Source organism: Acomys minous, assembly GCF_964271855.1.
Source record: "Acomys minous genome assembly, chromosome: 6".
Lineage (NCBI taxonomy): Eukaryota > Metazoa > Chordata > Mammalia > Rodentia > Muridae > Acomys > Acomys minous.
Window position 1 is genome coordinate 89,927,413 of NC_140487.1, and position 26,929 is coordinate 89,954,341.

General features: G+C 36.1%; 1 protein-coding gene across 5 annotated transcripts in view; it reads left to right on the top strand.

The window, feature by feature from the left end:
* LOC311600411 (BEN domain-containing protein 5) overlaps positions 1-26,929 on the top strand; it is a 1,156,253-nt gene that overhangs the window by 176,190 nt on the left and 953,134 nt on the right. For all 5 annotated transcript variants that reach the window (XM_084787055.1, XM_084787054.1, XM_084787050.1 and 2 more), the window contains exon 3: positions 4,381-4,505. In XM_084787055.1, coding sequence (XP_084643181.1) covers positions 4,381-4,505 — 125 coding nt within the window. The remainder of the gene's footprint in view (positions 1-4,380; positions 4,506-26,929) is intronic.

Below are 26,929 nucleotides of genomic sequence, written 5' to 3' on the forward strand. Positions count from 1 at the left end.
GAATATACATCCTAGGTTTAACAGAGAAATATGATCTTATAGATAGATAAAGTCAAATAGATAAGGTCTTCAAAAACCTCAGAGACCTACGGAATATGGCATTTAAAAATGTTTTTATTAGTTTAAAGATTCTTTGACAACAAGATAGATTAACTCCTGGCAAATCCAGCCTACCTCAAAAAAGATGATGAGACACAATAAACTTCCTTATGGAGATGGCTTCAAATGTGGCAAAAAAGCCACTGGGCAACATGTCCTCATTTTGACCACTGACAGAGTTCTGCCTAAAAATGGGCAAGCTTGGATGCAGGCAGAGTTGATGGCCAAACTCTGGCAAGACAGGGTAAGCAAGTCATCAATAGTTCCTGCCTCACAAATATGTCTGTCAGATATATTGGGCCAAAAGGCTGAAGATGATGCTCCTATGCTATAAGAGCTTTGGGTAACTGATCAGGCATCAAACTGACTCTGTCATTTTCTCATTTTGGAAGCTGCTAATTGCACTTCCTGTCTATTCAGGTAACTCATTTTATTCCTTCTCGAGGCTTTGATGGGATTGAAGACCAGATAGTTTAGTTCTGCAATTAAGCTTAATTGTTTAGAGGTTAAGATGTTTTTAGATCTAGATAGATTGTTTAAGTTGATAAAGATGAGAAATGATAGGTAATTGATTTATATTCAGAATATTAGGTGCACCAAGATAGGAAAGATGTTTTCTTCAAGGCTTCCAAATACAAATAGCCAAAACACTATGAATGTAACATTTATATTATTCCTGATTGTTTTGTGGTTCCTATTGCTGTAGGTAGTTATTGTATATATGTGTAATAATATAAATGTATATGTAAAAATAAAAAATAAGATAAACCCCAAGATCCTATAAAAACAAGGCATCTTTCCCCACAGAATTTGAAGTCAGAAATACAATTAATATACTTATGGATTTCTGTAAATCTTTCAAAAGATTTTTTTCCTCTCACCTCTTTATGTAGTTACCCATACTTTCTTTTACAGTAACAAATTTTTTCAGAAGACTGTCATAATTACATTTCTTACAAAATAAACAAGCAAGTTTATCTTTAACACTTTTATATATAACATAAGTAAGTGATTTTTAAAAAGAAATGGAAACTTCCTCTATGCTTTCCTGTGCCTGTATGTTGATGAGTATTCTTTTTCTCCTTTAACAGATTCAGGATATTTGGTCTTATGTTGATATCTTTGAACCATTTGGAGTTTAGTTTTCTGTAGGGTGAGAGATTGGAATCTAGTTTTTTTCTACATGTAGTTATCTAGTTTTACTAGTTGAAGATGTTGTCTTCTCCAATATGTAGATTGCTTTTGATGTGTGTATGTGTGTGTGTGGGGGGGACTTCGTCATATTAATCTCACTAATACATAAGTATGGGTTTTCAGCTTCTGACATCTTTGTCAGTTCCTTTTTGGTGACTTATTAAAGTTTTCACTGTCCAAGTCTTTTACTTCTTTGGCTAGATTTTTTCCAAAAATTCAATTTAATTTAAATTTGATGCTACTGTAAATGGGATTTTTTTCCTGAATTTCTCTTTTCTTTATTGCTATGCTTGTTATAGATTATAGTAAGGCTACTGATTTTCTATGCTAATTTTGTATCTTCCTACTTTACTTAATATGTTTACAGGACATAGGTGTTTTACAGTTGAGCCTTGAAGACTCTGTATATAGAATTGGATCATCTCCACATCCAAATCCACTTCAGTCTATCCATTTATTATTTTTATCCTCAGGTTTTAATGCCTTAGCTAAGACATTTTGCACTAATTTGAACATGAATGGAGAATATTGTCTTGTTCCTAATTTTAGTGAGGTTTTCTTCATTCATCATGATATTGGCTGTAAGCTTGTAGTGTATTTCTTTTATTATGTTGAAGTATGTTCTTTGTATTTCTAAATCCACAGGACTTTCATTATGAAGGAATGTTAGATTTTGTTAAAGACCTTTTCTTTTGATGGGGGTTTTTCATTGAATCTGTTTATTTCTTTCTGTAGCATAACTATTTTCATAGTATTAACTATAATGACCCATAATGAGCATGGATGGTCTTTGTATTTTCTAGTGTCTTCTTTAGTCTATCCCTTCAGTGTTTCAAATTTTTCATTACAGAGGTCTTTCAATTCTTTGATTAAACTTTTTTCAAATTATTTTAATTTTTGAGGCTAGTATGAATGAGAGGGCTTAATCTTTTTTTTAAACCATGAATTATTCTTTTTCATATCTAGTAATATTTCTTAAAGTCTACCATGGCTGATCTAATTCTATCTTTACAAATTTGACTTATTTTTAATATTCTGTAGAGTAGTAGTATCATTATTATTTATGATTTCTGTTCCTGGATTATTTTGCTTAGCATAATGTGTGCTAAGTTTATCTATTTTGTATAAATTTAAATATTTAATCCTTTCACATGTGACACATTTAATATAGTTGAGCTTAAAATATGTATCCTTTGTTTCTTTTTCTGCTTCTCCATCATGTTTTAGACTTTGTTTGCTTCCTTTCCTTGTATTTTATTTAAATAGATAAAACATTGCTACTATATTTTCAAATATGTTTCCACATGCCCGTAACATAATACATAGTTGAAATTGTTTGAGTAAAAAAATGGATATATAGTCATGGTGTAATACAAAGAAGAACACAGTATAGTCAAGTCTTCATTATGAAGTCTTTTCCTGGTGCTTTAAAGTATGACTTTAAATAGTTACTAAATACTTAATGGGTTTTGGGTTCATCATTATTGGGTCAAGGCGAAGATGGAATAAAATTATTTTGAAACCATACATTTCTAGAGAGCATGTTATATTAACAACTCTGTACATAATAACAATTTAAAGATTTCTTCTTAAGTCCATGTATACTGTCCAAGTTAAAACAAATGGAATATGTACTTTCTTTTGAAGGTAGGAATGTACATTAATATGTAATCTTTATACTATGAAATTTTAAAGTGTGCAAAAAGTTGTTTTGATATCGAGTATACATCAAGCACAAGGATTCAAACTGTGCTTATATTTATTTATCCGTGTGACCTGTGCCAGGTCTCTTATGCAAACAGCTGTATAGTCTTGTCACTAGCGGTTAGACATGTGCTATTTGTATTCAAATCATTTGACAGCTAATTAGTTACTTTATAACTTTGGAGTTGTTTTCCTTGTATATAAAATGGGATAGTAAAAATACCTCATTTATGAAAGTTTTTCTGAGGATTAAATTGATTGGTATAATTAACCTTTAAGACAGTCTATATAATACATAAAACTCAAAATTATTAATTTTCTACTAAAATTTATTTTAGTATTAGTTGCATCGTAGTTAAATTTTTTGCTTCTTTCATGTAGAAATATTTATATTTCAATGTATGCAATTTTTACATTATTATATCTGTTTATTTTTTTATATGTGTAGATTGACAGATGCATGCAAATGTGGAAGTCAGAAAACTTCCTTAAGAATTGGGTCTTCTTTTATCATATGGATCCTTGGGATCAAACTTGCGTTGTTGGCCTTGGTACCAAGCACCCTTGCACACTGAACCATCTTTCCAGTCTCATGATCATTACTTTAGAGAAAACATTGTAAAATATAAAATTAATCTTCCATGGTCACTCAGAAAATTAAGACCAACTTAAATAATTTCATTGTGTAATAAATACTCTGCTTTCTGTAAAACAGTTCTTTTTTTTTTTTTTTTTTTTTTTTTTTGGGTTTTTGAGACAGGGTTTCTCTGTGTATCCCTGGCTGTCCTGGACTCACTTTGTAGACCAGGCTGGCCTTGAACTCACAGTGATCCGCCTGCCTCTGCCTCCCGAGTGCTAGGATTAAAGGCGTGCGCCACCACGCCCGGCTGTAAAACAGTTCTTAATAGACATTTTTTATGATAAAATTTAAACCAATTTTATATAAAGAATCTTCTTTAGTATTATGAATATAATTGAAAGAAAAATTAAAAAGCAAGTTTTTGGTCTTGATTAGTTCATATATAGCCCTGGTGTGAAGATTAAACAAGATTTAATGGATTAGAAGTAGTTCTATTCTATCCTAATTTTTTCTAAGTAGGAAACTGTGGTATGTGATTCATTCCTCAGTTTATTGGGACATACCATAGTCTTCATAACCCAACTTTGTCTGCTACACAAAGGGTCTAGACCTTAAGGGCCAGGCCTGGAGTAGCTGAAAGTCTTCCTTACTTTGCGTTACACTCATAGAGTTTCTAGCTTTCAGACCATGACTGTTTAGACCTACCAGTGCTAATCACAGATTAGGACTAGCATCAGAGCTTATAACAGTGTCGAGATGAATGAGCTTCTGTTAACACACTGTTCTCTTATGCTTTGTTGTAGGTAACCTTGGCCGGGTTGATCAAGTCTCTGAATTTGAGTATGATCTGTACATTAGGCCGGATACCTGTAATCCTCGCTTCCGAGTCTGGTTCAACTTTACTGTTGAAAATGTGAAAGAGTCACAGGTGAGGGGAAATGTGCCCATCCAGTGTGATCTTAGAAAAATAATATAATTTTCTTTCCTTAACAGCTGTTAAAACTCTGACTATAGCAGATTATATTGTTCTATAGCAATGAAAGGCTCTTGTTTCAAGAGATGGTGAGGAGTAGGTAAAGAATGCTGACTTATGTGTCCTGATAGGAATTAATTAATGCAAATTTTATCTAAGGAAAAATGTGTTGTTTACTGATTAAATTCTTACATGTGAAGCTGGAAGTGCTTTGTTGCTTATGTATCTGAGGTGCTGTTACAACATCTTTGCCAAGACCCAGAAAGACATTTCTCATAGGCCCCGTCTCATAAAAAGCCTTTATCTTATCCAACAGGATGTACATATTTTTAAGGTTTTATGACGCTTAATAGCTGAGTATGCCTGGGAAATCAAAGGCTACTTTACAACAATGTCTAGTGATTCTGGGAAACCTTGTGTTTTCTGTTCATATTTAAATTATATGAATATATTAATCCATTTTAATCTTGATTTCTTCAGCTTTACTTTCTAATTGCTGATGAGTCATAATCATTTTGAAACTCGTTTTTATGAGAGAATATTCAATATGAAAGTAGTGATAAAGTACTTATGCTTAAAATAAGCATTAGCAAAGCCTAATTCTAATAAGTATTGCCATTCTATTCCATTCAGACAGCTACAAACAAACAAACACACAAACTATGCATGATAGTGATTTTTATGGCTTTTGCAAGATATGGAGCCTGGCCATGAAAGTACCATTCCTTCTTCCCTTGGGTTGTCTTTACTTACACTACCAAAAAAGAATGAGAGTTTGTTGGGTTTCTGCTATGAGTTAATCAATGCTGTGTGCATCTCTCTGCTCTTTTCAGTTATAGCTTGATTCATGTTTCAGGCCCTATAAGTGTGTGAAATTCAAGGACTCCTGGGCTCTTCTTGACACTGTGCTGTTCCTGTCATGCTGGCTTCAGCAGAAGAGCAAGGGATACTAAGCTTTTCAACTAATTGTTCTAATTTCCAACAATACCACTGACATAGCATAGGGAATATGCTCTCTGTTGAAGTTTAGAGGCTAACTGGTAGGAACTGAATATAGGAAAGATATTTGTATACTGCTAAGTCTGACACCTCTGAGTTTTAGCACATGGGGAGGGAGACAATAGAGCTGAAGCTCACAGAGACCCCATGCTGGGCACCTCTGTGTCCTAATCTTCTTCTTCTTGCTTTTAACTAATCTTAGAAGACCAAAACTCATTAAGAGTTTCCATAGCAGTATCATGCTGTTTCTCCTTCCTGTCCATAAAATAATCAGAAAACTTCAAAATACTCTTCCAAAATCTCAGTGGGCCCCAGCGAGGCTCTCTTGATTTCACTAAGTGAACAACATCTCGTCCTTATGTTGCTGTTGCCACGTCACATTGGTAAGTTAGGCTTGTCATATACACAGTCCTCTGAAAAACAAACTGCTATTCTGCAGAAAGTTTATATGAATGAAGGGAAACATTTTTTAAAATGCCATATAGATGAGCCAGTATATGCGGGTCCACACACACAAAAAGTCAACACTTTTCTTTGGTATAGAGTTGCCTATTGTGTCTAAGAAGCCATTAACTCCACAAAAGGGGCTGGTTACATTTTGATTTTATTGTTAAATAGAGACCAAGTAGTAGTTCCTGATTTATATTATTAGGGCCAACTCTTGTTTCTTCTTCACTTCTGTCTCCATGAAGATTGCCTGTATATAGCTTATATTAATAAGTAAAGGAGTAGGGATGTGCTGATTTGAGATTTGCAGAAAATCATGTCCTTCAATTATGCTAAGACTGTCGGACTGTTGGAAAAGCTCCCATGCATTTAAAATGTTTCAGTTTGCACTTCTAATTGGCTTATAGACTGCCCATTTTATTGTTTGAAGTGGAATGCCAGAGCCATAGTGTTCTAAGTTTCATGATGTGTATTTAAAGTATATAGCCTTTAGGGCACTCTTTTCTATTAAATAGGTAGCAGGAAGGGGTTCTTTTGGTAAGAGAATTGGGTATGCTTTATGAACACTTATTTTTGAAGCTGTCATGGCCGATATTTAATATGCCTCTCTGGGTTATAACTACATAAACGACACTGCCCTATGTCTGTTACAGTCTGAAACCTTAGATATGTTCATCTAGCGTTCTGAGCCTCATGCTTCATTCATCATCTTTCTGTGGCCACCATCTAATCGACTCTAACCACATTATAACGTTATGGAAATCTGTCTCGAGAAGGAATAAAGATCGACGAGAGAGATACAGTATATATCCCTAGCCCACAGGATATTTGTTTTCATGGTTGCCCATGTGAATGAGAATAGTTTTGCTATTAAGTTTGACTTGTGATATCTGCTTTCATAATGTCTCTGCCTGCAATCTCTTTCCATATCTCTCCAATTTCCGTTAAAATGGGAGCAGCATAAATGTAATCTCGTCAAGAACTTTATTTAGTGCTTGGTACCAGCAGATGAGAAAATATTAGTCATCACAGGCAGACTCCATTAAATGAATGTTAAAAGTCAAAGAATCAAATGTACTGTACACGCAAGGCTAGCTCCAGGCTTATTTTCCTTGATGTTTTTAGGAAGAGATAAAAGCTTGGAACATGCGCTGCTGTATCACAGGACTGATATATTAGCCCTGCAAAGGTAGTTGTTAAATAGTACATTTGCAAGAGTTGATGGAAACTAAATGTCCTGGTACCTTTATGAAAAAGTAATTTTGTCTCTGAAAAACCGATATTAAATATTCTTATGCAGAAATGCATTATTGATGCAGCAGAACACTTGTGTGAGGTAAAAGCAAATCTTTTTATTTAAATACTTACCATAAAATTTTAGCCAATAAGAGAAAATAAAACGCTATGCTTGGGCTATTTAAACTGTTTTCATTCATGTTTTGTTTTTTATATTCTAAATTTATTTTTCCCTTTCCTGATTACAAAAGCAGCCATGGCTCAATATAATAAACATGGAATATATAGATAATTCTTAGAAGCAGAAAATGAAACACACACATCCTGTACTCATCAACCTTGTTTTATCTGGCTATGCCAATAGGTTTTCTCTATATACGAAAAGAAGGATAATACGGTCTGATGTGGCATGTGAAGAACAACCAGTGTGTGGCTTGCACCCATAGTCCTAGTGATCTGAGAAGCTGAGGGAGGAAAATTGCTGAGTGAAGGGGTCTGGTGCCAGCCATGGATAAGAGAGAAACACCCTCTTTCTCAAAAGAAATATTATTTTCTTATTAAAATTGTTGACTTTCTAATACATGTAGAACTTACTGCTCTCTGAGGTTTAATTGGAAGATTTTCTAGGGAAGACATAATGTTGTGACGGCAATTTAGCCCTAGTGCACAGACACGACTCTATGGAAGTACCCACTGAATGAGTCGGATCATCAGTGCTGTTTTGATCATAGACTGAACACCTCTGATCCCTGTGTCTTGAAAATCATGACACATGTTGGAGTGAAGATATTCACTTACTCTTTCATAAGGATCTCCAGTGTTGGGGGCCGGTTGTCCCATTTTGGTGTATGTCACATTCTATTTCAACTCACTGATTTTGGTGACTGGGTGTGTACAGAAGCAGCCGTTTCATCCTAGTCACAGGGTTTTAATAAGAGGCCTCTAATAGCCTCCACTTTAGGGCTGTGTTAGCTCTTTGCAGTTACTTTCTAGTAAATGATCTTTGTTTATTGCCTTAGAGTCTTACCATATGCGTATACAGCTTTCCACACATCCTACTGACCCAGTGTAATCCTCTACAGATTTATGGAACATTTTTCTTTGCCGGTGTTTCTATTCTAATATTCTGTTCTGTAATTCTATCTCTACCATCTTTTTTTTTTTTTTACATTTTTTTTTATTAATTTATTCTTGTTACATCTCATTGGTTATCCCATCCCTTGTATCCTCCCATTCTTCCCTCCCTCCCATTTTCCCCTTATTCCCCTCCCCTATGACAGTTCCTGAGGGGGATTACCTCCCCCTCTATATGATCATAGGGTATCAAGTCTCTTCTTGGTAACCTGCTGTCCTTCCTCTGAGTGCCATCAGGTCTCCCCGTCCAGGGGATATGGTCAGAGGTGAGGCACCAGAGTGTGTGAGAAAGTAATATCCCACTCTCCACTCTACTGTGGAGAGTGTTCTGTCCATTGTCTAGATCTGGGTAGGGGTTTAAGGTTTACCGCCTGTATTGTCCTTGTCTGGTGCCTAGTTTGAGTGGGACCCCTGTGCCCAAATCTGCCTACCATCTTAAATTCCTTCCTTATTCTCCTAACTTCTGTTTCTTTCACCATATGTAGTAAAGATCCTTTATTTTATTTTTTTGCATTATAGTTTAGGATGTGTGTTCTGATTGAAAATCTTAGGAATCATATAGATTACTACACTTGTTTCTTTCCTTTCAGATTTCAGTCTTGAATTGCTTGTGACAGTGTCTGAAAACAGCCTTTCATTAATATTATATAAGGAGAAGATAAATATACTACTAGATCCTCTGTTTGGCTGAGAATATATCATGTTTTAAATTTTAACACTATGTACTGCAAAATACAATGAGAAGACAGATCAAGATACATACACATAATATATCCTGAGAGAGAGAGTTTATATTAAGGGGTGGGAGGTAGGGAAAATACAATATAAAAGTGCATTGGATATTGGTCTCTTGGAATGAACATATCATACAAACTTGGCCATTTTTGAAAATTAAAGTAAAGTCTAGGAATTACTATTATACAACAGGCATACATTTTAACTTTATCTTGTTGGGGACTGTGATGGAGTTAAAAGAGTTGAGGAGTTAGAATATTAAATTTAGTAAGGCACAAAAAGTTGCTAATTAAAGCAGGATGGATCAAAGCTGAAGGAATTACAAATGTCACAGTTATTGTTAATGTCAAGTGTAAATTATACCCACCAGAATCACTAGCTGGAGTAAAACTGAGGGAGAGCTTTCCTGGAGAGAAAGGAAATCATTGGCTGCTTTGTTGGAACAAATCACCTAAATCTATACTTGCCAAATTATAATGAAACTTGAGTAACATTCATTGAGAAATGAAGAGAAATAACATAAGAGAGTTACCATCAATAATGAGATGCAGTGGAGGAACAATCTATGGATTGATATTCAAATCATAACCTATTAGTTCATATCATATCATGTTCATATCAGTAAAGAATCAATAGTACAAAGAGCTCTCAAAATTAATATATTATTTTTAAAAACTATAATAAGAAATTTCTCTGTCAGTGTTTAATAGATGTTTACAAGCTAATTCTAAAATTAATGTATAAAAAAATCAAGAATGTCCCAGCCAAACTGAAAGAAAACCAATGAATTTCATATATGTTTCCTATAGGAACTAGTATTTCAACTAACTTTCTCCTAAATAGCAGCGGTAATTTAAAATCACCAATATATGGCATAAGAAAAGAAAAACAACCTAAATGAACAGTAGAGGAATTTTATATAAGCTATTTATATTTTATTTTATGACAATGATTGTCTTATAAATAGTAGAAATAGCAGGCTGTATGTATAGCAAAATTCTTACAGTATCTTTAAAACTTTAATATGTGGATTAAAGACTTAAAAATTAGAAAAAATTGAAAATTTAAACTATGAAAAAACAGAATATAACCTTACCATTAGTTTATAGAGAGTAACCAATAGCCTTGGAGATAGCTGGGTTGTTTGGGGGTTTCCATGGGGCCACTTTGGCCAACAACTCAAGTTAACCTGTTTTTGGCACTGAAGATTCCGTTTGGTGGTGAGCAATGTACAGTTGGGGCTTTGTTTCTCCCATTATTTGCCATAGTTATACAGAAGCTTCTAATGTAGTAGATTTCAATATAACTTCTCAAATGGTCCTTAGATTTTACTCTCCTTCCCTGTGCTCTATTGGTTCTCAACCTTCTTAATGCTGTGGTCTTTTAATACAGGTTTTCATGTTGTGGTGACCCCAATCATAAAATTATTTCATTGCTACTTCATAACTGTAATTTTGCTTCTGTTATTAATTATAATATAAGTATCTGATTTGCAGGATATCTATTATGTGACCCACAAAGGGGTTGTGACCCACAGGTTAAGAACCATTGCTGTATTCTCTCCTTCATCTTCCCACTTTTTTTTCTCTTCCTCCAAGTTTGGTCCTTCCATTCCAGTTGGACCCTAGGACCTCACCCATCCATAACTGTCTATTCTATTTCCCCTTCCTATGGATATCCCACACCTAGTCCCTTACTATAATCTAAACTCTGTCATTATATGGATTGTAACCTGCTTATTGAAAACTTAACAGCTAACATCCACATATAAATGAGTATATACCAAAACTGCCTTTTCGGTGTTGTGTTACCTCATTAAGGATAATTTTTTTAGCTTCATCTATTTACCTGTGAATTTTATGATTTTTTAACAGTTGACTAGTATTGAATTGTATAAATGTTCCACATTTTGTTTATTCGTCTGTTCATGGAAATCTAGACTGTTTCCTGTCTCTGCAATTGTAAATAGAGCAATGTTGAATATGGAAGTGGAAGTGTCTCTGTAGTAGGATGTTCTTGGTATATACTTAAGAGTGTTATAGGTGGATCTTGAGGTACATGGGGAACCACCTCAGTGATTTTCCTAGTGGCTGTACAAGTTTGCACACATACCAGCAATAGACGAGTGTTTCGATTAGTCCACATCCTTGCCAGATTGAACTGTCATTTATTTTATTGATTTTGGCCATTCTGAGTGGTATAAGATGAAATCTCAAAGAAGTTTTGATTTGCATTTCCTTGTTGTCTAAGGATGTTGAGTACTTCTTTACATGTTTCGCAGCCAGTTGTTTTTCATCTTTTGAGAACTCTCTGTTTACATCTGTACCTATTTTAAAAATTGACTTAATTTGTTTTATGTCTACTTTTTTTTAGTTCCTTATATACTTTTGATATTTGCCATCTAGTAGATGTGTAGTCCATAAAAAAACAAAACAAAACAAAAAAACCTTTTCCTATTCTGTAGCCTGATGCTTTGTTCAAATGTTGGTGTCTTTGCCGTACTGAAACTTTTCAGTTTCACAAGGTCTCATTTATTAATTGTTCTTAGACTCTGTGATAGCAGTGTTATATTCAGGAAGCCTTTTCTTATAGGCTCATTTAAATTTTTTAAAAATGTAAATAATCCTTCTTTTTTGAATGGCTTTGATGTCATATATAGCAATTGTTTTGTTATTTTTTTAATTAAATATTTTGGTAGACTATAAACCGTGCTTCATGAAGCAAGTTTTGTTTGAAGAAACATTCAGAAGATACGTTACCTTACATCCTAGCACTCAGGAGGCAGAAGCAGGTGGATCTGTGAGTTTGATGCCATCCTGTTATACAGAATGAGTTCCAGAACAGCCAGAATTACAGAGGGAAACTGAAAAAGAGAAAATCAGAAATTAAGATAGCAGAACATAAAGTTTGCAGAGCTTCCAAATCAACTATGTTCTTTCAGGTTCAGTGTTAGTGCCTCATACATGAATACATTTAAATTTTTTTCAGTTGTCTTACATTATTTTACAAAGATAAGTTTTAGTTTCTTGGAACTTTTACTAAAACTAGGAACTGTGTCTGGGATGATTTCCCTCTATGTATATGGTATACATAAAAATGCATTACTGTGTTCATAATGTTTACATACTTCTCCATGACGTGAAGTGAGGGTATTTTATGTAAACAGCTGGCATTTAACTTTACAGTATTTGTTAATTGGTTTTTCACTGATATATAGATCATTTTGATGTTAAACTCAGTGGGCATATCGTCCCTACTGCCTTAATGTATCTTGCCTCGATACTGTTGCTATTTCACTGCTAGAGACCATTTCCTTGTTGTTCTAATCTCATCTCTTCCTATTCTCCTTCAAAGGATTTTCCCTTCTCATTCTATTATGTGTATTTCACAATACATGTTGTTTCTTTTTTCCATATTTCCAGCTTTATCTTTAATTAAAAAATCTCCTGAACTAAACAGCCTATTTCACATTCCTTGTTTAAAGAAGAATGTCTTCTCTCACCCTGTAAAGTTTCCCCTTAATTTCATATCGCAGTGAATATTATTATATGAAGCATTTAATCAAAATGTGGGGCTTCTCTGAAAGTCCTCCTATGCAGATTTATAGCTAAAGATACTAATCATAGTAATTGTCGTCATAATGAATTTATCACAAATGCTGTGGCAACACTGTTAAATCACTCATGTTTGTCTTTTCCAACAATTTTTAGAGGCTGACTCTATTGTTATCTTCATCTGTAAGTTATATAGTCAGATGTCATTTAGATTTGGAAGTATGACTGTAGTTATAGGTTATAATATCACATTATAAATCTTCACTTATAGATTATAAAATCAGGTGTGGCCAACTTTAAAATTCTTTCCTGAATTTGTCTGTGATCTTATGTCACTGCTACAATAATCCAGTTTGTTACCATGCTTTGCCAAGACTATAGCAATTGTGTTCTAAGCTATGCTTTGTCTAGAATCTTGCTATTTAAGACTCTCCTCCAGACCACACCAGGAGTATTTCATGTAAAGTTCAAACCTGATCCTGCTACTCAACTGATGCAATTCTTAAGTAGCTTGCTTTTCCCTTTAGGGTAAAGGTCAAGGTTCTCCTGGAATGCAGTACTCTTGGCTGTTTACTACCTGGTTTACTCCCGTTAAGTACTTTTTGAACCTTTTAGTAATCTGTTACAGAAACCACGCTGTTTGATGTTTCCCTGAATTTTGCTCTTTCCTTTCTGAAATGACCTTTACATTCTTTAGTTTGGATTTAGCTCAAACTTTATAGTCAGATTATTTACTGTTTCCTCTTGAGTAAATTATGTTATACACTTATATATATGTATGTGTAGGTGCATGATTTACACAAAGAAGTTAATTTTTCTGAAAAGACAAAACAAAATACTTGGTTTAACAATCATGACTACTTTATAGTTATGTATATAAATGATGATAACAAAAGTCATTATTTCTTTTCTCTTGTTTTCGATCGATTGTGCTGCATAGTATACTCTCTCTGGCTTTGGTTTTCTGTCAGCCTCATGTGATATGAGTGCTCCTTGACATGTGATAAGACTGTCCTAGTTTCAGTCTAAGTTTAAAGTATCTTAAAGTGAAAGTGCATCTGTTGCCCCTCCTGACACAGTAATGTTGGTTAGCAACACAATACAGAGCAGGCTCCTTGCTGTTTACTTGATTTGTCAATCCGCTGATTGAGACACACCATGCACTGGGGACCTGTGTATGTGTAGAGCGATTGCATTTTCTCCCTGCTTATGTGTACAGTCAGAAAAACACTCCTAAAGTGTTAGTTTTATATAATTTGAACTCAACAAATATTAATTGTGTGTGCTAGGTGCTCAGACACCAGCATCAAACAGGGCAGAAAGCCTGCTGTTCTGAGGCACCTTACACTCTTATCAGGATAATGTAAGTAGGGCCAAGGAAGAACGAAGATACTTTTATAAAGTAAAATAGCCTACAGTTTATTTAATTAAGTCTTATAACAGATGTTTCCATTTGAATGTTGTGAGTTGATGTGCTAGAAATATTTATGTATTGTTTGTTCATGTTCATCAATATAGGGTTTATTTCACTAAGCTAAACACTGGGAGCAAGATTCCTTGGTCATATGGTTCAGTGACGATTGAATTTTATAATAATTTTGAAACTGTTCTTTCAGTGTGGTTATAGCAATTTGTACTCCATTTATCAGTAAAGGTGAGAGTTATTGCACAGCCTTGTCACTTCTTGGCATTGTCAATATTTCTGCCATTTTGATACTTAAGCTGTATCTCACAATGTAACAACTTTGCCTTCCGTAGTGACAAAAGTTCTTTGCTTATTTACTGTGATGTAGTATCTGTTCAAAGATTTTTTTTATCAGTTTTAAGTGAGATGGCTCAATATTTTTAACTCATAGGTGTTATACATGTTGACTGTACAATATAGTACAATATATGCTCTTTTTGTATCTTTTTGGTTATATAGATGGAATTTTTGAGGAAAATTAATGTTACTTGTCCATTTTTAGTATATGATAATATGGAACCATGTATTCTGCATTCTTGATGACCTCATTATTTTTCTAATTACAGATTTGTGAATTTAACATTTTTACATAGGCAATTATGTCACCCAACAATAGAGATCAGTCTTATTTGTAGGAATTTTTTCTTTAGCTATATCTTTGTGGAGGATATCTAGTACAGTATTGAATCCAAGAAATGAGAGCGTGCCTCATTTTTGGTCCCAGTCATGGAGGAATATACTGATTTTTATACCACAGATGCTTTGGATTTGTAGGTTGTTGTTGTTTTGTGCTCATGCATATGTGCCTGTGTGTGGGGGGGTGAAGAGCATGGACATGTACACTCTATTTTGTACTAATAAGTGTTTCTCATGGAAACTAAACCTCACTAATTTCTGCTTTTATAGATAGCAGGTTTGCCATGAGGATCTTCTATGTCTGCCTCCCAGGTGCTGAGATTACAGATGGCTGACACACTTAGCACACACAGCTTTTATGTGGGATATAAGGATCTGAACTCCAATTCTGATTTGCACAGCAAAAGATTAATGCAGTGAGCCATAGTCCCAGCCCAGCATTGTGGTTCTGATTAGATTGTGAACAAGCTTTCCTACTCTTTTTTTTTTTTTAAGAATTATTTATTATGTATACAGGATGCATCAGATCACATTATAGATGGTTGTGAGCCACCATGTGGTTGCTGGGAATTGAACTCAGGATCTCTGGAAGAGCAGTCAGTGCTCTTAACCACTGAGCCATCTCTCCAGCCCATTTCTTCTACTCTTAATGTGTGGTTATTTTTCAATATGAGAAGATGTTGTGTTTTGCAAATGTCTTTGGACCTTAAAAAAATCTATATTCTTTCAAATGACACTCATTTGTAAAGGTAGAGTAGTGTTTAATCTGAAGGTGATGATCTGTCACTCCTGCAGACTTTAAGCATGTGTCTTCAGAGTTTAAGCAGATTCTGTGATGGTTCTGAGACTTTGAACCTTTGAAACTTACACAGAACGTGGACCCATTAGTGTTGACTTAACATTGTAGTGGGCTTGGTACTGAAACCCAAGGGTCTAGGTTCTGCAGTGGTCAACTGGCTGGTAGCCACACTTGAGGAGTGACAGTTCTCCAGGGTCTACTAAATGGTTCTTGAGACTGCATTTGCCGGAACAGATTTGAGTGCTCATCATGTTTCAGCTATGGGCTGTTCTAAACGGAAAGGCTTGGAGTCTGTAGGCACAGACACTTGCTTCTCTGAGTGGCCAGACAATTTATGTGCAGGCCAGGCCTTTAATCCCAGCTTTTGGGAGGCAGAAGCAGGATCTCTGTGATTTCAGGGCCAGTTTTGTTTACCTAGCAAGTTTTAAGCTAGCCGGGATACTGAGTTGGCTCTCACCCTCCTCCTCCAGATCCCCATACCTCCAAAACACTGTGTGCAAATGGGCCTTGAATACTGGCTATGGATACAATTCTATGGATACTGGCTTGAAGATTAGTTGACCTGGTGCTAGGATCAGATCAGACTTGGAGGCCCTGGATTCAAACTAGTGGTAGAGCATTCCTAGAGAACAAGTGTGAATCTGAGACCTGGAATTTAAGCTGTGTAATACTTCCCAGTACGGAGGCTTGAAGGCTCAGTGTGTAGGCACCCTACTGGAGTCTGAGGTTGCATGGCCCTTGTGGCACTGAGTATGACTTGCTACATACAGAGTTGGGTCTGAAGGCACATCACCTGTTCCCTTCCCACTCTTTTTGCCAATTTGAGGATATTCTGTGTTGCTCGAGTCTGGGGGAGATGTCACATGGATGTTGTCTGACCTTTGGTTTTCTTCAGTGCATCTTTCTTATTTCTATGTTATGCTAAACTACTCTGATTTCTCACCTAGTTCCCTTAGTTCTTGTGGGGGTATTTTGCAGATGGATAACTGTCGAGTAAGAAAATCCTTCTGCCACCTTAATGAGTACAGTCCCCTCAAAAATCTGATACTGTATATGTATTATCACCTGGAAAACTGTATTTAGAATAACATGGTGATTACTTGTTGGTGAAAATATCATGCGGCAGACAAGAGACTTTGCAACATTTTCATTTATTTAATTAGGTCGTTAATCTAAACAATAATACTGCGAAGTAAATATTACTATTGGGTAAGAAAAATGAGCCTCATAAATTCTAAGTAATTAGCTAAAAGCAGGAGCCAGGAACTATGACAACTTGCCGTTCTTCTAGAGCAGTGTGCACATGCGGCCTGTGAGGCTCCTAGCCATTCTCTCCATGGTTTCTCAGTACCTCCACGCTCTCCATGCTGAAAATCTCATCCCTATTCTTCATTAATGATAAGTGCCCCAGCTAATGCAGAGCCCTGTGACACATGGCAAAGCAAACCTTACAGACAGAATAGGCCTCTTGACTTCTATGCTAGTCTTCTGCCTTCTCAGTAATTTATGCTTTGATTTATATTTTAGCTGTATTTCTTTTCTTATTTTGTTTTAACTTTTCATAAATATTTGGGACTTTGCTAATTCTTATCTCTTGTGTCATACGACCCATTTGCAGACTTTTAGAAATTATTTTCCTCTTAACAATCTATGTTTCACGTTCAATTTCATAAAAAGATAACACCTGTAGAATATTTGATAGCCTATTGTATGTCATCAGAATAAATAATAAAAATTTCTGAATTGTTTTATGATATGCAAAATAAAGTATTATTCTAATGTAATTTTATCTTATAATACTTAGATAAAGACTAATTTGGTGATGTTCCTCTTTAGTATATATAAATATTATATTATAACTGTATATAATTAACAATACTAGTATGTGAATGTTTAGACCAGATGATATCCAAACATGGAAGCATTTTTGCTTCCTTTTCATTTTTTCCCTTTTTTTGATCAATTTAAAATATTTAATCTGGAAGAAGTAATACTTACTTGATGATCCTATGACATTTATTTATTATGTCATGTTTTAAAGGCATTTCTGGATGGTGAATGGCTATGTTTGGTTCAGAGCATTTAAGATACTCGTGTATGGTTTATATTGGTTTCATATTTAAATATTCTCTTAATTGAGTGTTGGTGGTTGATTGACTCAACAAAAGGAGAGCAATGTAGCTGCAGGTAATGGAGGCATTAGAGGTGTCATTTTAAGAGAAAGAGAGTCAGTCTATTACTCAGTTTCAAATTAAACACTGACCACGAAGTGACATTTTGTATATTGAGTACTTTTCAAAAACGTGTCAATTCCAGATTAATATCTAACTTTTTACTTCTAACTTCTTTATTAATTACTTTACTGCTTTTTGTTTTGTAATAATTTGTTTTTTTGCCATGGGGTCTCTCTCTATATAGTCCTGGCTATCTAGGAACTCACTGTGTAGATCAGACTGTTCTTGAACTCACAGAGATCTGCTTGCTTCTGCTTCCTAAATGCTGGAGTTAAACAATTCCATGTCCAGCACTATTTGCTTTTTAATCAGCACAGAAAACAATAGTTTCTCACTGTGGCATTTCATGCATATTTTTTTCTCATTCTTCTTTCTCATGCCCCTGTAGCCACCCTTGTTCCCTTCTTCCCTCAGTGGTCCTCTCTCCACTTGTTGTCCCCACCCCATCCCTTTCAAATCTGATTTTGTCCTTTTGTGGCCACCTTTTGAGTTTCAGGACCCATACCCATGTAAATGCACACTTATAAAAAGTAAAAAATAGAATTCACATATGAAGAGGAATGTGTGGTATTTGCCTGAGTATGGATTAAAGAAGTAGTTATGAGATACAAAAGAGACACTGAAAATATAATGGCAAGAAAGACGTCCCTGTGCTTCACAGTGCCTGCAGTTTGATGAGAAAAAAGAATTTTAAAAAATGAACAAACACTATATTAATTTTACTTAATCTTAAGTTTTATGAGGTGAGCAGACCTTGTTACTAAATGATACTCATAATTATGATACCAAGAAGGTAAGAAATACTATTCATATCTATCAGGTGCAGTCAGTCTCAAGTGATTCTTAGCAGGGAACATTGTTGAGATGATTATTAAATAAATACCAAATAAGTAATTGAAAAATATAGCATAGCTAAAGAGATAGTTTCCTTTATTCTGTAGGTATAAAGCTATTAGATACATTTTTTGACACATAGAGAACGTGTCTCTATCAGTGTGGAGGATCAATGTAGAGTACTATAGTGTAATGTAAAACAATAAAATTATACTAGATGCGCAGCTAAATTATTTTTAAAGTTCAACACTTTTAGTTGGAATGGAAGGTTTCAGATGGAGGTCATTAGTTGACTTGGAACTTAAAGTGATTCTTAATAAGGAAAAGTAGTAAAATAAATATCAAATAGGCCTGTTTTGATAGCCTACTACTTCAAATAAGTAGTAAGGTAAGAGGTAAAAGAAGACAAAAAGCATAATGACACCAATTTATGTAAAAACAAATATAGCTTTGTATTTTCATTAAGATCATAAGGTTAGCCTTAGAAAAGTCATATTTTATCATCCACTGTGCTTCAAAACAAAAACTAAGCTGTATGATATAACAATTGCTTATTTGTGAGGAGAATTAAGATGAGCATCACAATGAGTAATTCCTTGCTGGAAATTTTACTCTATGTGTGTTTTTTAACTGATGAACAATTGAAAAAAAAAAGCCCAAACTTAGATTAGAAACTTATTGTGACATAAACTTCTAAATATTTCTGTTGCAATATAAATAAAACACAGATGTAGAAAGTGAAAATGGTAGTTATGCAAATGAAACTGTGGATACTAGAAACAGAACATCTTAGGCTAGAGGAATCTTAAGCTATGGGTTTTTGGCTGATCTACTGCCAAATGAGTGAGAGAATGATATTTAAATTTTATGCAAAATTTCTTGAGTAGTTTAAGCCTTGCTTTGGCAGAACAAAACAATAAAATCACGAAAAAGATACGGAAACTTTTATGGGCTTTGATTTGCTAAAAATATGGAAAAAACTATGAGTCTGACCGGATTCAGCGTTCTTATGTTCTCTTGTGATCTAGAACAGCCCAAAGTAATCTTTATTTCAGCTAGCTTTCTCACAGTATCTCACAGATGAAACGCTGGTGACTTAAATACAAGTTACTATAACCCATCCTCATAACCACCTACCATAAACTTTGATAGAACAGAAGCTTTTAGTTCATATCTTCATTTTTTTTTTCTGCCTTTAGCAAACCACTCATGATCCATTTAGTCACACAAACTGGAAACTTGGGGTTCATTTTTGCGGATTCATTAATTACTGTTTCTTGCCTTCTATTTGGAAAGTCCTTCTGCATTTCTCACTTTTATCTCTACCATGTCCTATTCCCCTTGGGTCCTGAAACTTGACTAGGGGCAGTGAGAAAATGAAGGAAAGATCGAAATGCATACAGCCAAGCCGAGCTAGATGGGACTCTGCTGATGCAGCAGTGATGTGAAACTTCAGCATGGTTTGGTTTTAGGTTTGGTACAGGGGGAGGGCTCTGTAGACGAGCAGTCTCAGGCTGTCAACATTCTGGAAGGGGAAGCTGTAGCTCCCAGTTTTTGCACACACTGGTGAATAGTTCATAAACACTCAGACCCCAAAGGAAAGCTTTGCCGTTTTCACATGAGCTCCGTTTAGTTGGTTCTGTGGGCCATGTTCTTGTGGTACCCTTGACCCCTCTGCCTCCTACAATCCTTCCTCCTTCTTTTGCAGGGTTCCCCAAGCTCTACCTAGTGTTTGGCTGTCGATCTCTTCATCTGCTCCCATCAGTTGCTGAATGAAGCCTCTCTGATGGCGACTGGGCTAGGCACCGATCTATGAATATAGCAAAATATCATTAAGAATCATTTTATTATTTTTTAGCCAATTCTGTTTGGCTTTAGATCTCTGGGATATCCAGCCTCTGTTTCTGGCTATCTAGGCAGTGTCAGGGTGTAAGCTTCCTATTATGTCATGGGCCTCAAGTTGGATCAGTCATTGGTTGGCCATTCCTACAAGTTCTGTGCCACCACCAGCCCCCCAGCACGTCTTGTAAGTGGAACAAATTGTAGCTCAAAAGTTTTGTGGCTGGGTTAATGTGTTAGTTACACCACTGGATGCCCTACCTGTGTTGCAGAAGATGGCTGGATCAGGTTCTGTATCCCCCATTAAAGGAGTCTTAGCTAGGGTCACTCCAGTAGATTCTAAGAAGTTTGAACTACATAATCAGTGTCTTTTCAGACTGATTTGTGTACGATCTCAAAAGCTTTGCTATGAATTTCTTATTTTACTATTTTTTTTATTTCCTTGAGATAGGATTGTAATCCTGTGTTTGGATTGGTGTTCTAGCAGGTCAACCTTATGACTGCCTTCCCTCTGCCACATGTACTTGAACTTCAGAGAGGTGCCACCTGCCAGGACTATTGCTCCTTTTTCAATTGAAATATACACAGAGTCCTTGAAAGCACTGAATAATAATAATAATAATAATAATAATAATAATAATAATAATAATAATAATAATAATTTTGTGTTGTTACTTGGGTAGTTGAGAAGATGAATCCCTTTATCTTTTTTCAATTTCTTTTCTTTTTCTTTTTTTTACATATACATTTATATTATTACACACACACATATATATACAATAAACTACCCACAGCAAGAAGAACCATGAAACAATTAGGAATTATGTAAATGTTATATTCATAGTGTTTTGGCTAGTTGTATTTTGCAACCTTGAAGAAAACATCTTTCTTGGTGCATCTAAAATTCTGAATATAAATCAATATCTATCATATCATATCTCATCTTTATCAACTTAAGCTATTTATCTAGACTGAAAAACATCTTGATCCATAAACAACTAAGCTTTGTGTAAAACTAAACTATTTGGTCACAAACCTCATCAGAGACTTGAGAAGGAATAAAATTAATTACCTGAGTAGACAGGAAGTGAAATGAGCAGCTTCCAAAATGAGAAAATGACAGAGACAGTTTGCTGCCTGATCAGGATAACCACACTACAATACAGAGACTGATGCACCAACCAAGGACCATGTATAATGTGGACCTAGATCCTCAGATGTAGTAGATAGGCAGCACAGTCTCCTTGTGGGTTCCACAATATGAGGACTAGAGACTACTTTTGACATGGACTCTGGCCCCCCAGCATTATTTACTTCTTCCTGGCAGGGAGGCCTTGCCAGTCAACAGAGGAAGAGAATACAGGTAGTACAGATGAAACTTGATAGGCTGAGGTCAGATGTTAGGGGAGGAGAGTTCCCCTTTCTGAGGAATAAGGAAGGGAGGGGGATTGGGAAGGGATGAGGGAGGGGGATGCAATAACGATGTTAAGAATCCAAACTACAGAACAAGCAGGTAATTTATATTCCTAACCTCACTACATGGGAATAGCTCTGAGACTGGCTGAGACATGAATGTCCATGCTCAGAGAAGACTTCTTGTTGGCTACAGAATCCCTGTGGTTTATTATTAGATATCATTCTCATATGGCAAGAATGAAGATTTACAGATGTCTTTCTTCTGCTTATACAGAGAGCAGAGAACCAGCCTTAATTGTTCTATGCATCACACACACCTCATACATTTCTAATTTTAGGACTGTATAATGCTTGTGAGAAATTTTATGTTTTCAGAACAAAAGGACTAGACACTGACATTGGATCAGGCCTGACAAGATTCATTGTTCTCAGCATGCTGGACACAGACATCCTGCATCCTTTATGGTTCAGCCCCCAAGTGCTTCAATTGCTGTTCCTCATCAGAACAGGACAGCTTAGAAGAAAGCTTCTGATCCCAATTGGTCCAGCAATTCATACTGTCCCACACAGGACTTTAGTTAAGCCTGGAATTTCTCAACATTTAGAAACTGGACCACAAATGCTATTCCTATCTTTTTTTTAATTTAGAAAAAAGTTGGCAATTAGGGCAATCTAAAACAAACACCATGTGAAGACTTTGGACAAGGAAAGGGGAGGGAGGGAAGGAGAGAGAGAGAGAGAGAGAGAGAGAGAGAGAGAGAGAGAGAGAGAGAGGGGCAGAGAGGGGCAGAGAGGGGCAGAGAGGGGCAGAGAGGGGCAGAGAGGGGCAGAGAGGGGGAGAGGGGGAGAGAGGGGGAGAGAGGGGAGAGAGGGGGAGAGACGGGGAGAGAGAGGCAGAGAGACACGGAGAGAGAGAGACAGGGAGACACGGAGAGAGAGAGAGACACAGAGACACGGAGAGAGAGAGAGACACGGAGACAGAGAGACAGAGAGACACGGAGAGAGAGAGACAGGGAGACACGGAGAGAGAGAGACACGGAGACAGAGAGACAGAGAGACAGAGAGACACGGAGACAGAGAGACACGGAGACAGAGAGACAGAGAGACACGGAGACAGAGAGACAGAGAGACGGAGACAGAGAGACAGAGACAGAGACAGAGAGACACAGACAGAGACAGAGAGACACAGAGAGAGACAGAGAGACACAGAGAGAGACAGAGAGAGACAGAGAGAGACAGAGAGAGACAGAGAGAGACAGAGAGAGAGAGACAGAGAGAGAGAGACAGAGACAGAGACAGAGAGAGAGAGAGAGAGAGAGACAGAGAGAGAGAGAGAGACAGAGAGAGAGAGAGACAGAAAGAGAGAGAGACAGAGAGAGAGAGAGAGGGGAGGGAAGGAGAGAGAATGTGTGTATACTAATTTGTGTATATAGGTGTGGGTGACTATGGAGATGCCAGAGGAGGGCACCAGGCATCTTATTTTATCACTCTCCATTGTATTCCTTTGAGATGAGTTCTGTCACTGACCTTGAAGCTAGACTTGTAGCCAGCAAGCCCCAGGTTTTCTGTTGTTAAAGCAAAAATGCTAGATCCAACTGCTCTGTAATAGACATTCTCCCCCCCCTCTCTCTCCCACTCTGTACAATTAAAAGCTTAGAAGCCATATGTAAAACAAAGGTAAGACTATTAAAGAAGGAAGGTTTGGTTTCACATGCCTTTAATCCCAGCCCTCTGCAGGTAAGGCAGGTAGATCTCCGTGAATTTGATGTCACTCTGGTTTACACAGTGAGTTTTAGGCCAGCCAGATATAGACCATGAGACTCTATCTTAAAAAACACTCTTAAAGGTTAAAAATGGTAGATCGTATAGAGACCTTGAGACTTGAGGAATAATTTACTACTAAGATACTATCAGTAGAGCCCTAACTGGGAGCTGTAACTTTCAGCTTATCCAGTAGTAATGGGGTTCTTTCCTCTTCCGACTATTAATGAGAACCAGATAGAAAAATGAGGTAGCACCCCCTGCTCCCTACCAGGACAGAGTCAAAAGAAAATTGCTAAGAAATAAGAATTCTGTAACAGAAGATCCCACAAGGTAACACCAAAAAAATGTCCTGATTTCATTTTAAAAGTACCTGTTGCTGGGTGTGGTGGCTCATGTCTTTAATCCCAGCACTCGGTGAGGCAGAAGCAGGTGGATCTCTGCGAGTTCTAGGCTAGCCTGACCTACAAAGCAAGTTCAGGACAGCCAAGGCTACACAAAGAAACTCTAACTTGAAAAACAAACAAACAAACAACAGCAACCCTTATCTTAGCACAGATGCAGAAAAGCTCATCTTTGGTATGCACGTGTGTGTACAAGCTGTGGAGGCATGCGGTTGATATTGGTTATCTTCCTCTATTGCTCTCTACCGTACTGTTTAAGGCAGAAGAGAAAGAGTGCACCACATGAGCGGAATGTCAATTTTTGGTATTGCCAAAAATGTTTCTTAAAATTTTGTTATTGAAGTTGGTTCCAAAGGATGGATAATAGATACTTGAGTCTGTTTCCTGTTACATAACATAATGCCTAGCCTAAAGAAAATGGTTTTATATTTTCTCATAGTTCTAGACTCTTCAACACTAAAATCAAGTGGTCACATCTTTTCTCCTTTTTTGTGGTTACATCTTTTAATGGTTCAGAATACATTTACTCACGACAAAAAGTGGGAGGGTAATAAGGTGCATACAAAAAAAAGAAAACACAAGATTCACACCTCTTTCATAACCTGAGCTCATTGTAACAAAGCTTCCTTGAGAGTGCAATAGCTCATATATCGGGGAAGGTTAATAATCAAGCTATCAGGGCTGTGACCCTCATGACCCGAATACTTCCTACTATGCTCATTTCCCCACACTGCTGCACTGACAAGCATGAATTTTGATGAGCATCACCTGTATTCAGGTATGCTAAACAAAGAAGAAAATGATATTGTAAGGAGACTGAAAATTAAAAGACAGCAACAAGAATCAGAATATAATAGATAATCAATCAGTATACCATTCATTCTCCCTCTCTGCCTGGAACTCATAATCAAAGCTGTGTGCCATTTCACTTAGGCATTATTTAATTTTTGGTGATCACCTTAATTTCCTGGCATAGATACTTTTGTTATTAAGAAGGAAAAAAATCAATTCTACACAGTGGAAAGAGTGTGCACACTAACTACAGATCGTCAGGCTTCATTTTAATTTAACATGTGTAGCTATAAAATTTGACTGTACACAGGATTTACTCAGAGGTGTCATAAATAAGAGCACATATAAATACTAATCTATTTTTGACACATAGTCTGTGTTTCACATTCAGTAGTTCTTTAAATATGTTTTCAAATTCATTCAAAAATAAATGTTTGCATTCTCTTTATTTTTTGCTTTATTGAGACAGGGTTTCTCTGTGTAGCCTAGGCTCTCCCAGACTCTCTTAGTTGACCAAGCTGGCCTCAAACCCACAGTGATATGCCTGTCTCTGCCTCTCTGAATGCTGGCATTACAGGCATGTACCACCATGCCTGGCAATGTTTGCATTCTTAATGAAAATAATTTAAAGTAACAATTAAGGATTAAAACAAAGCAGTGCTGCAAAGCACCCAACAGTGTGCATTTTTCAGAGGGGTGTTTCAAATGCAGAGAGGCTAATATAGCTTTGACCATATAAAGACTTAAGATTCTATTAGTTATAAATCAACTAAAACCTTAATATATCTTCCTTAAGTAGAAGCCTTGTTGATACCATATGACATACATTTATATCAAAATCAGGGTTATGTTTATATAATATTTAAGACCAGGTATGCTATATAAAATTATTTTGTCTAAAAGGTCTAGATTATTCCCTAAAGAGTGAAGAAAATACATTGCACCATAAATTGAGAACTTCTTGTTGACTTCAGAATGAAAATAGCTTTATCTTAATGAGAAAATGAGTCCAGATGAATTAGTAGATACATTAGTTGACAATGGACTAAGTTTCAGAAACACTGACATACCATCCTTTGGCAAACCATCCATATAGTTTTTTTTGTTTATTTATTTTTTACATATACATTTATATTATTATACATATATACAATAAACTGCCTACAACAAGAAGAACCGTGATACAATCAGGACTTATATAACATGTTACATTCTTAGTGTTTTGGCTATTTGTATTTGGCAGCCTTGAAGATAACATCTTTCCTATATCTCCTCCTCATTATCAACTTAAAATGTCTATCTAGACCTAAAAACATCTTAACCCATAACGACTAAGCTTCATTGTAAAACTAAGCTACCTGGTCTTCAACCCCATCAGAGACTTGAGAAGGAATAAAATTGATTACCTCAGTATGCCAGAGTGCAGATTAGTAGCTTTCCAAATGAGAAGATGACAGAGACAGTTTGCTAGCTGAATAGTCACCCAAAACTACAACATTGGTGCATCATCTTCAGCCTTCTGGCCCAATATATCTGACAGACATATTTGTGAGGCAGGAACTGTTGAGGACTTGCTTACCCCATCTTGGCAGAGTTTGGCCATCAACCCTGCCTTCATCCAAGCTTGCCATTTTTCAAGCAGAGTTCTGTCTGTGGTAGAAATGACATTTTGCCCAGTGGCTTGTTTGCCACATTTGAAGGCATCTCTATAAGGAGGTTCTCTGATGCTCATCATTCTCTTGAGAAAGCCATTTAATCTCTGAGATATGTTTTCTTCTCTATAAATAGGAGTCCTTAGCATTCTCCTCTTCAGCATTTTATGCATAAAAATGAGACAGAGAACACACAATCATTTTGTAAACCACCCAGTGCTACAGTTGTGCAATGTTAACTTTTCTGGTAATAGTCACACCTAACTTGCAGGAAAAAAAAGAAAAGGAAAGGAAAGAAAGAAAGAAAGGAAAGAAAGAAAGGAGGAAGGAAAGAACAAAAAGAAAACAGGTAGAAATTTATGTATATGGATATTAGTTTCTTTCTTCTTTAGAAAAAGCCTTGGTTTCTTAAATCCATGAAATTAGGTGGTTCTTCTAAACT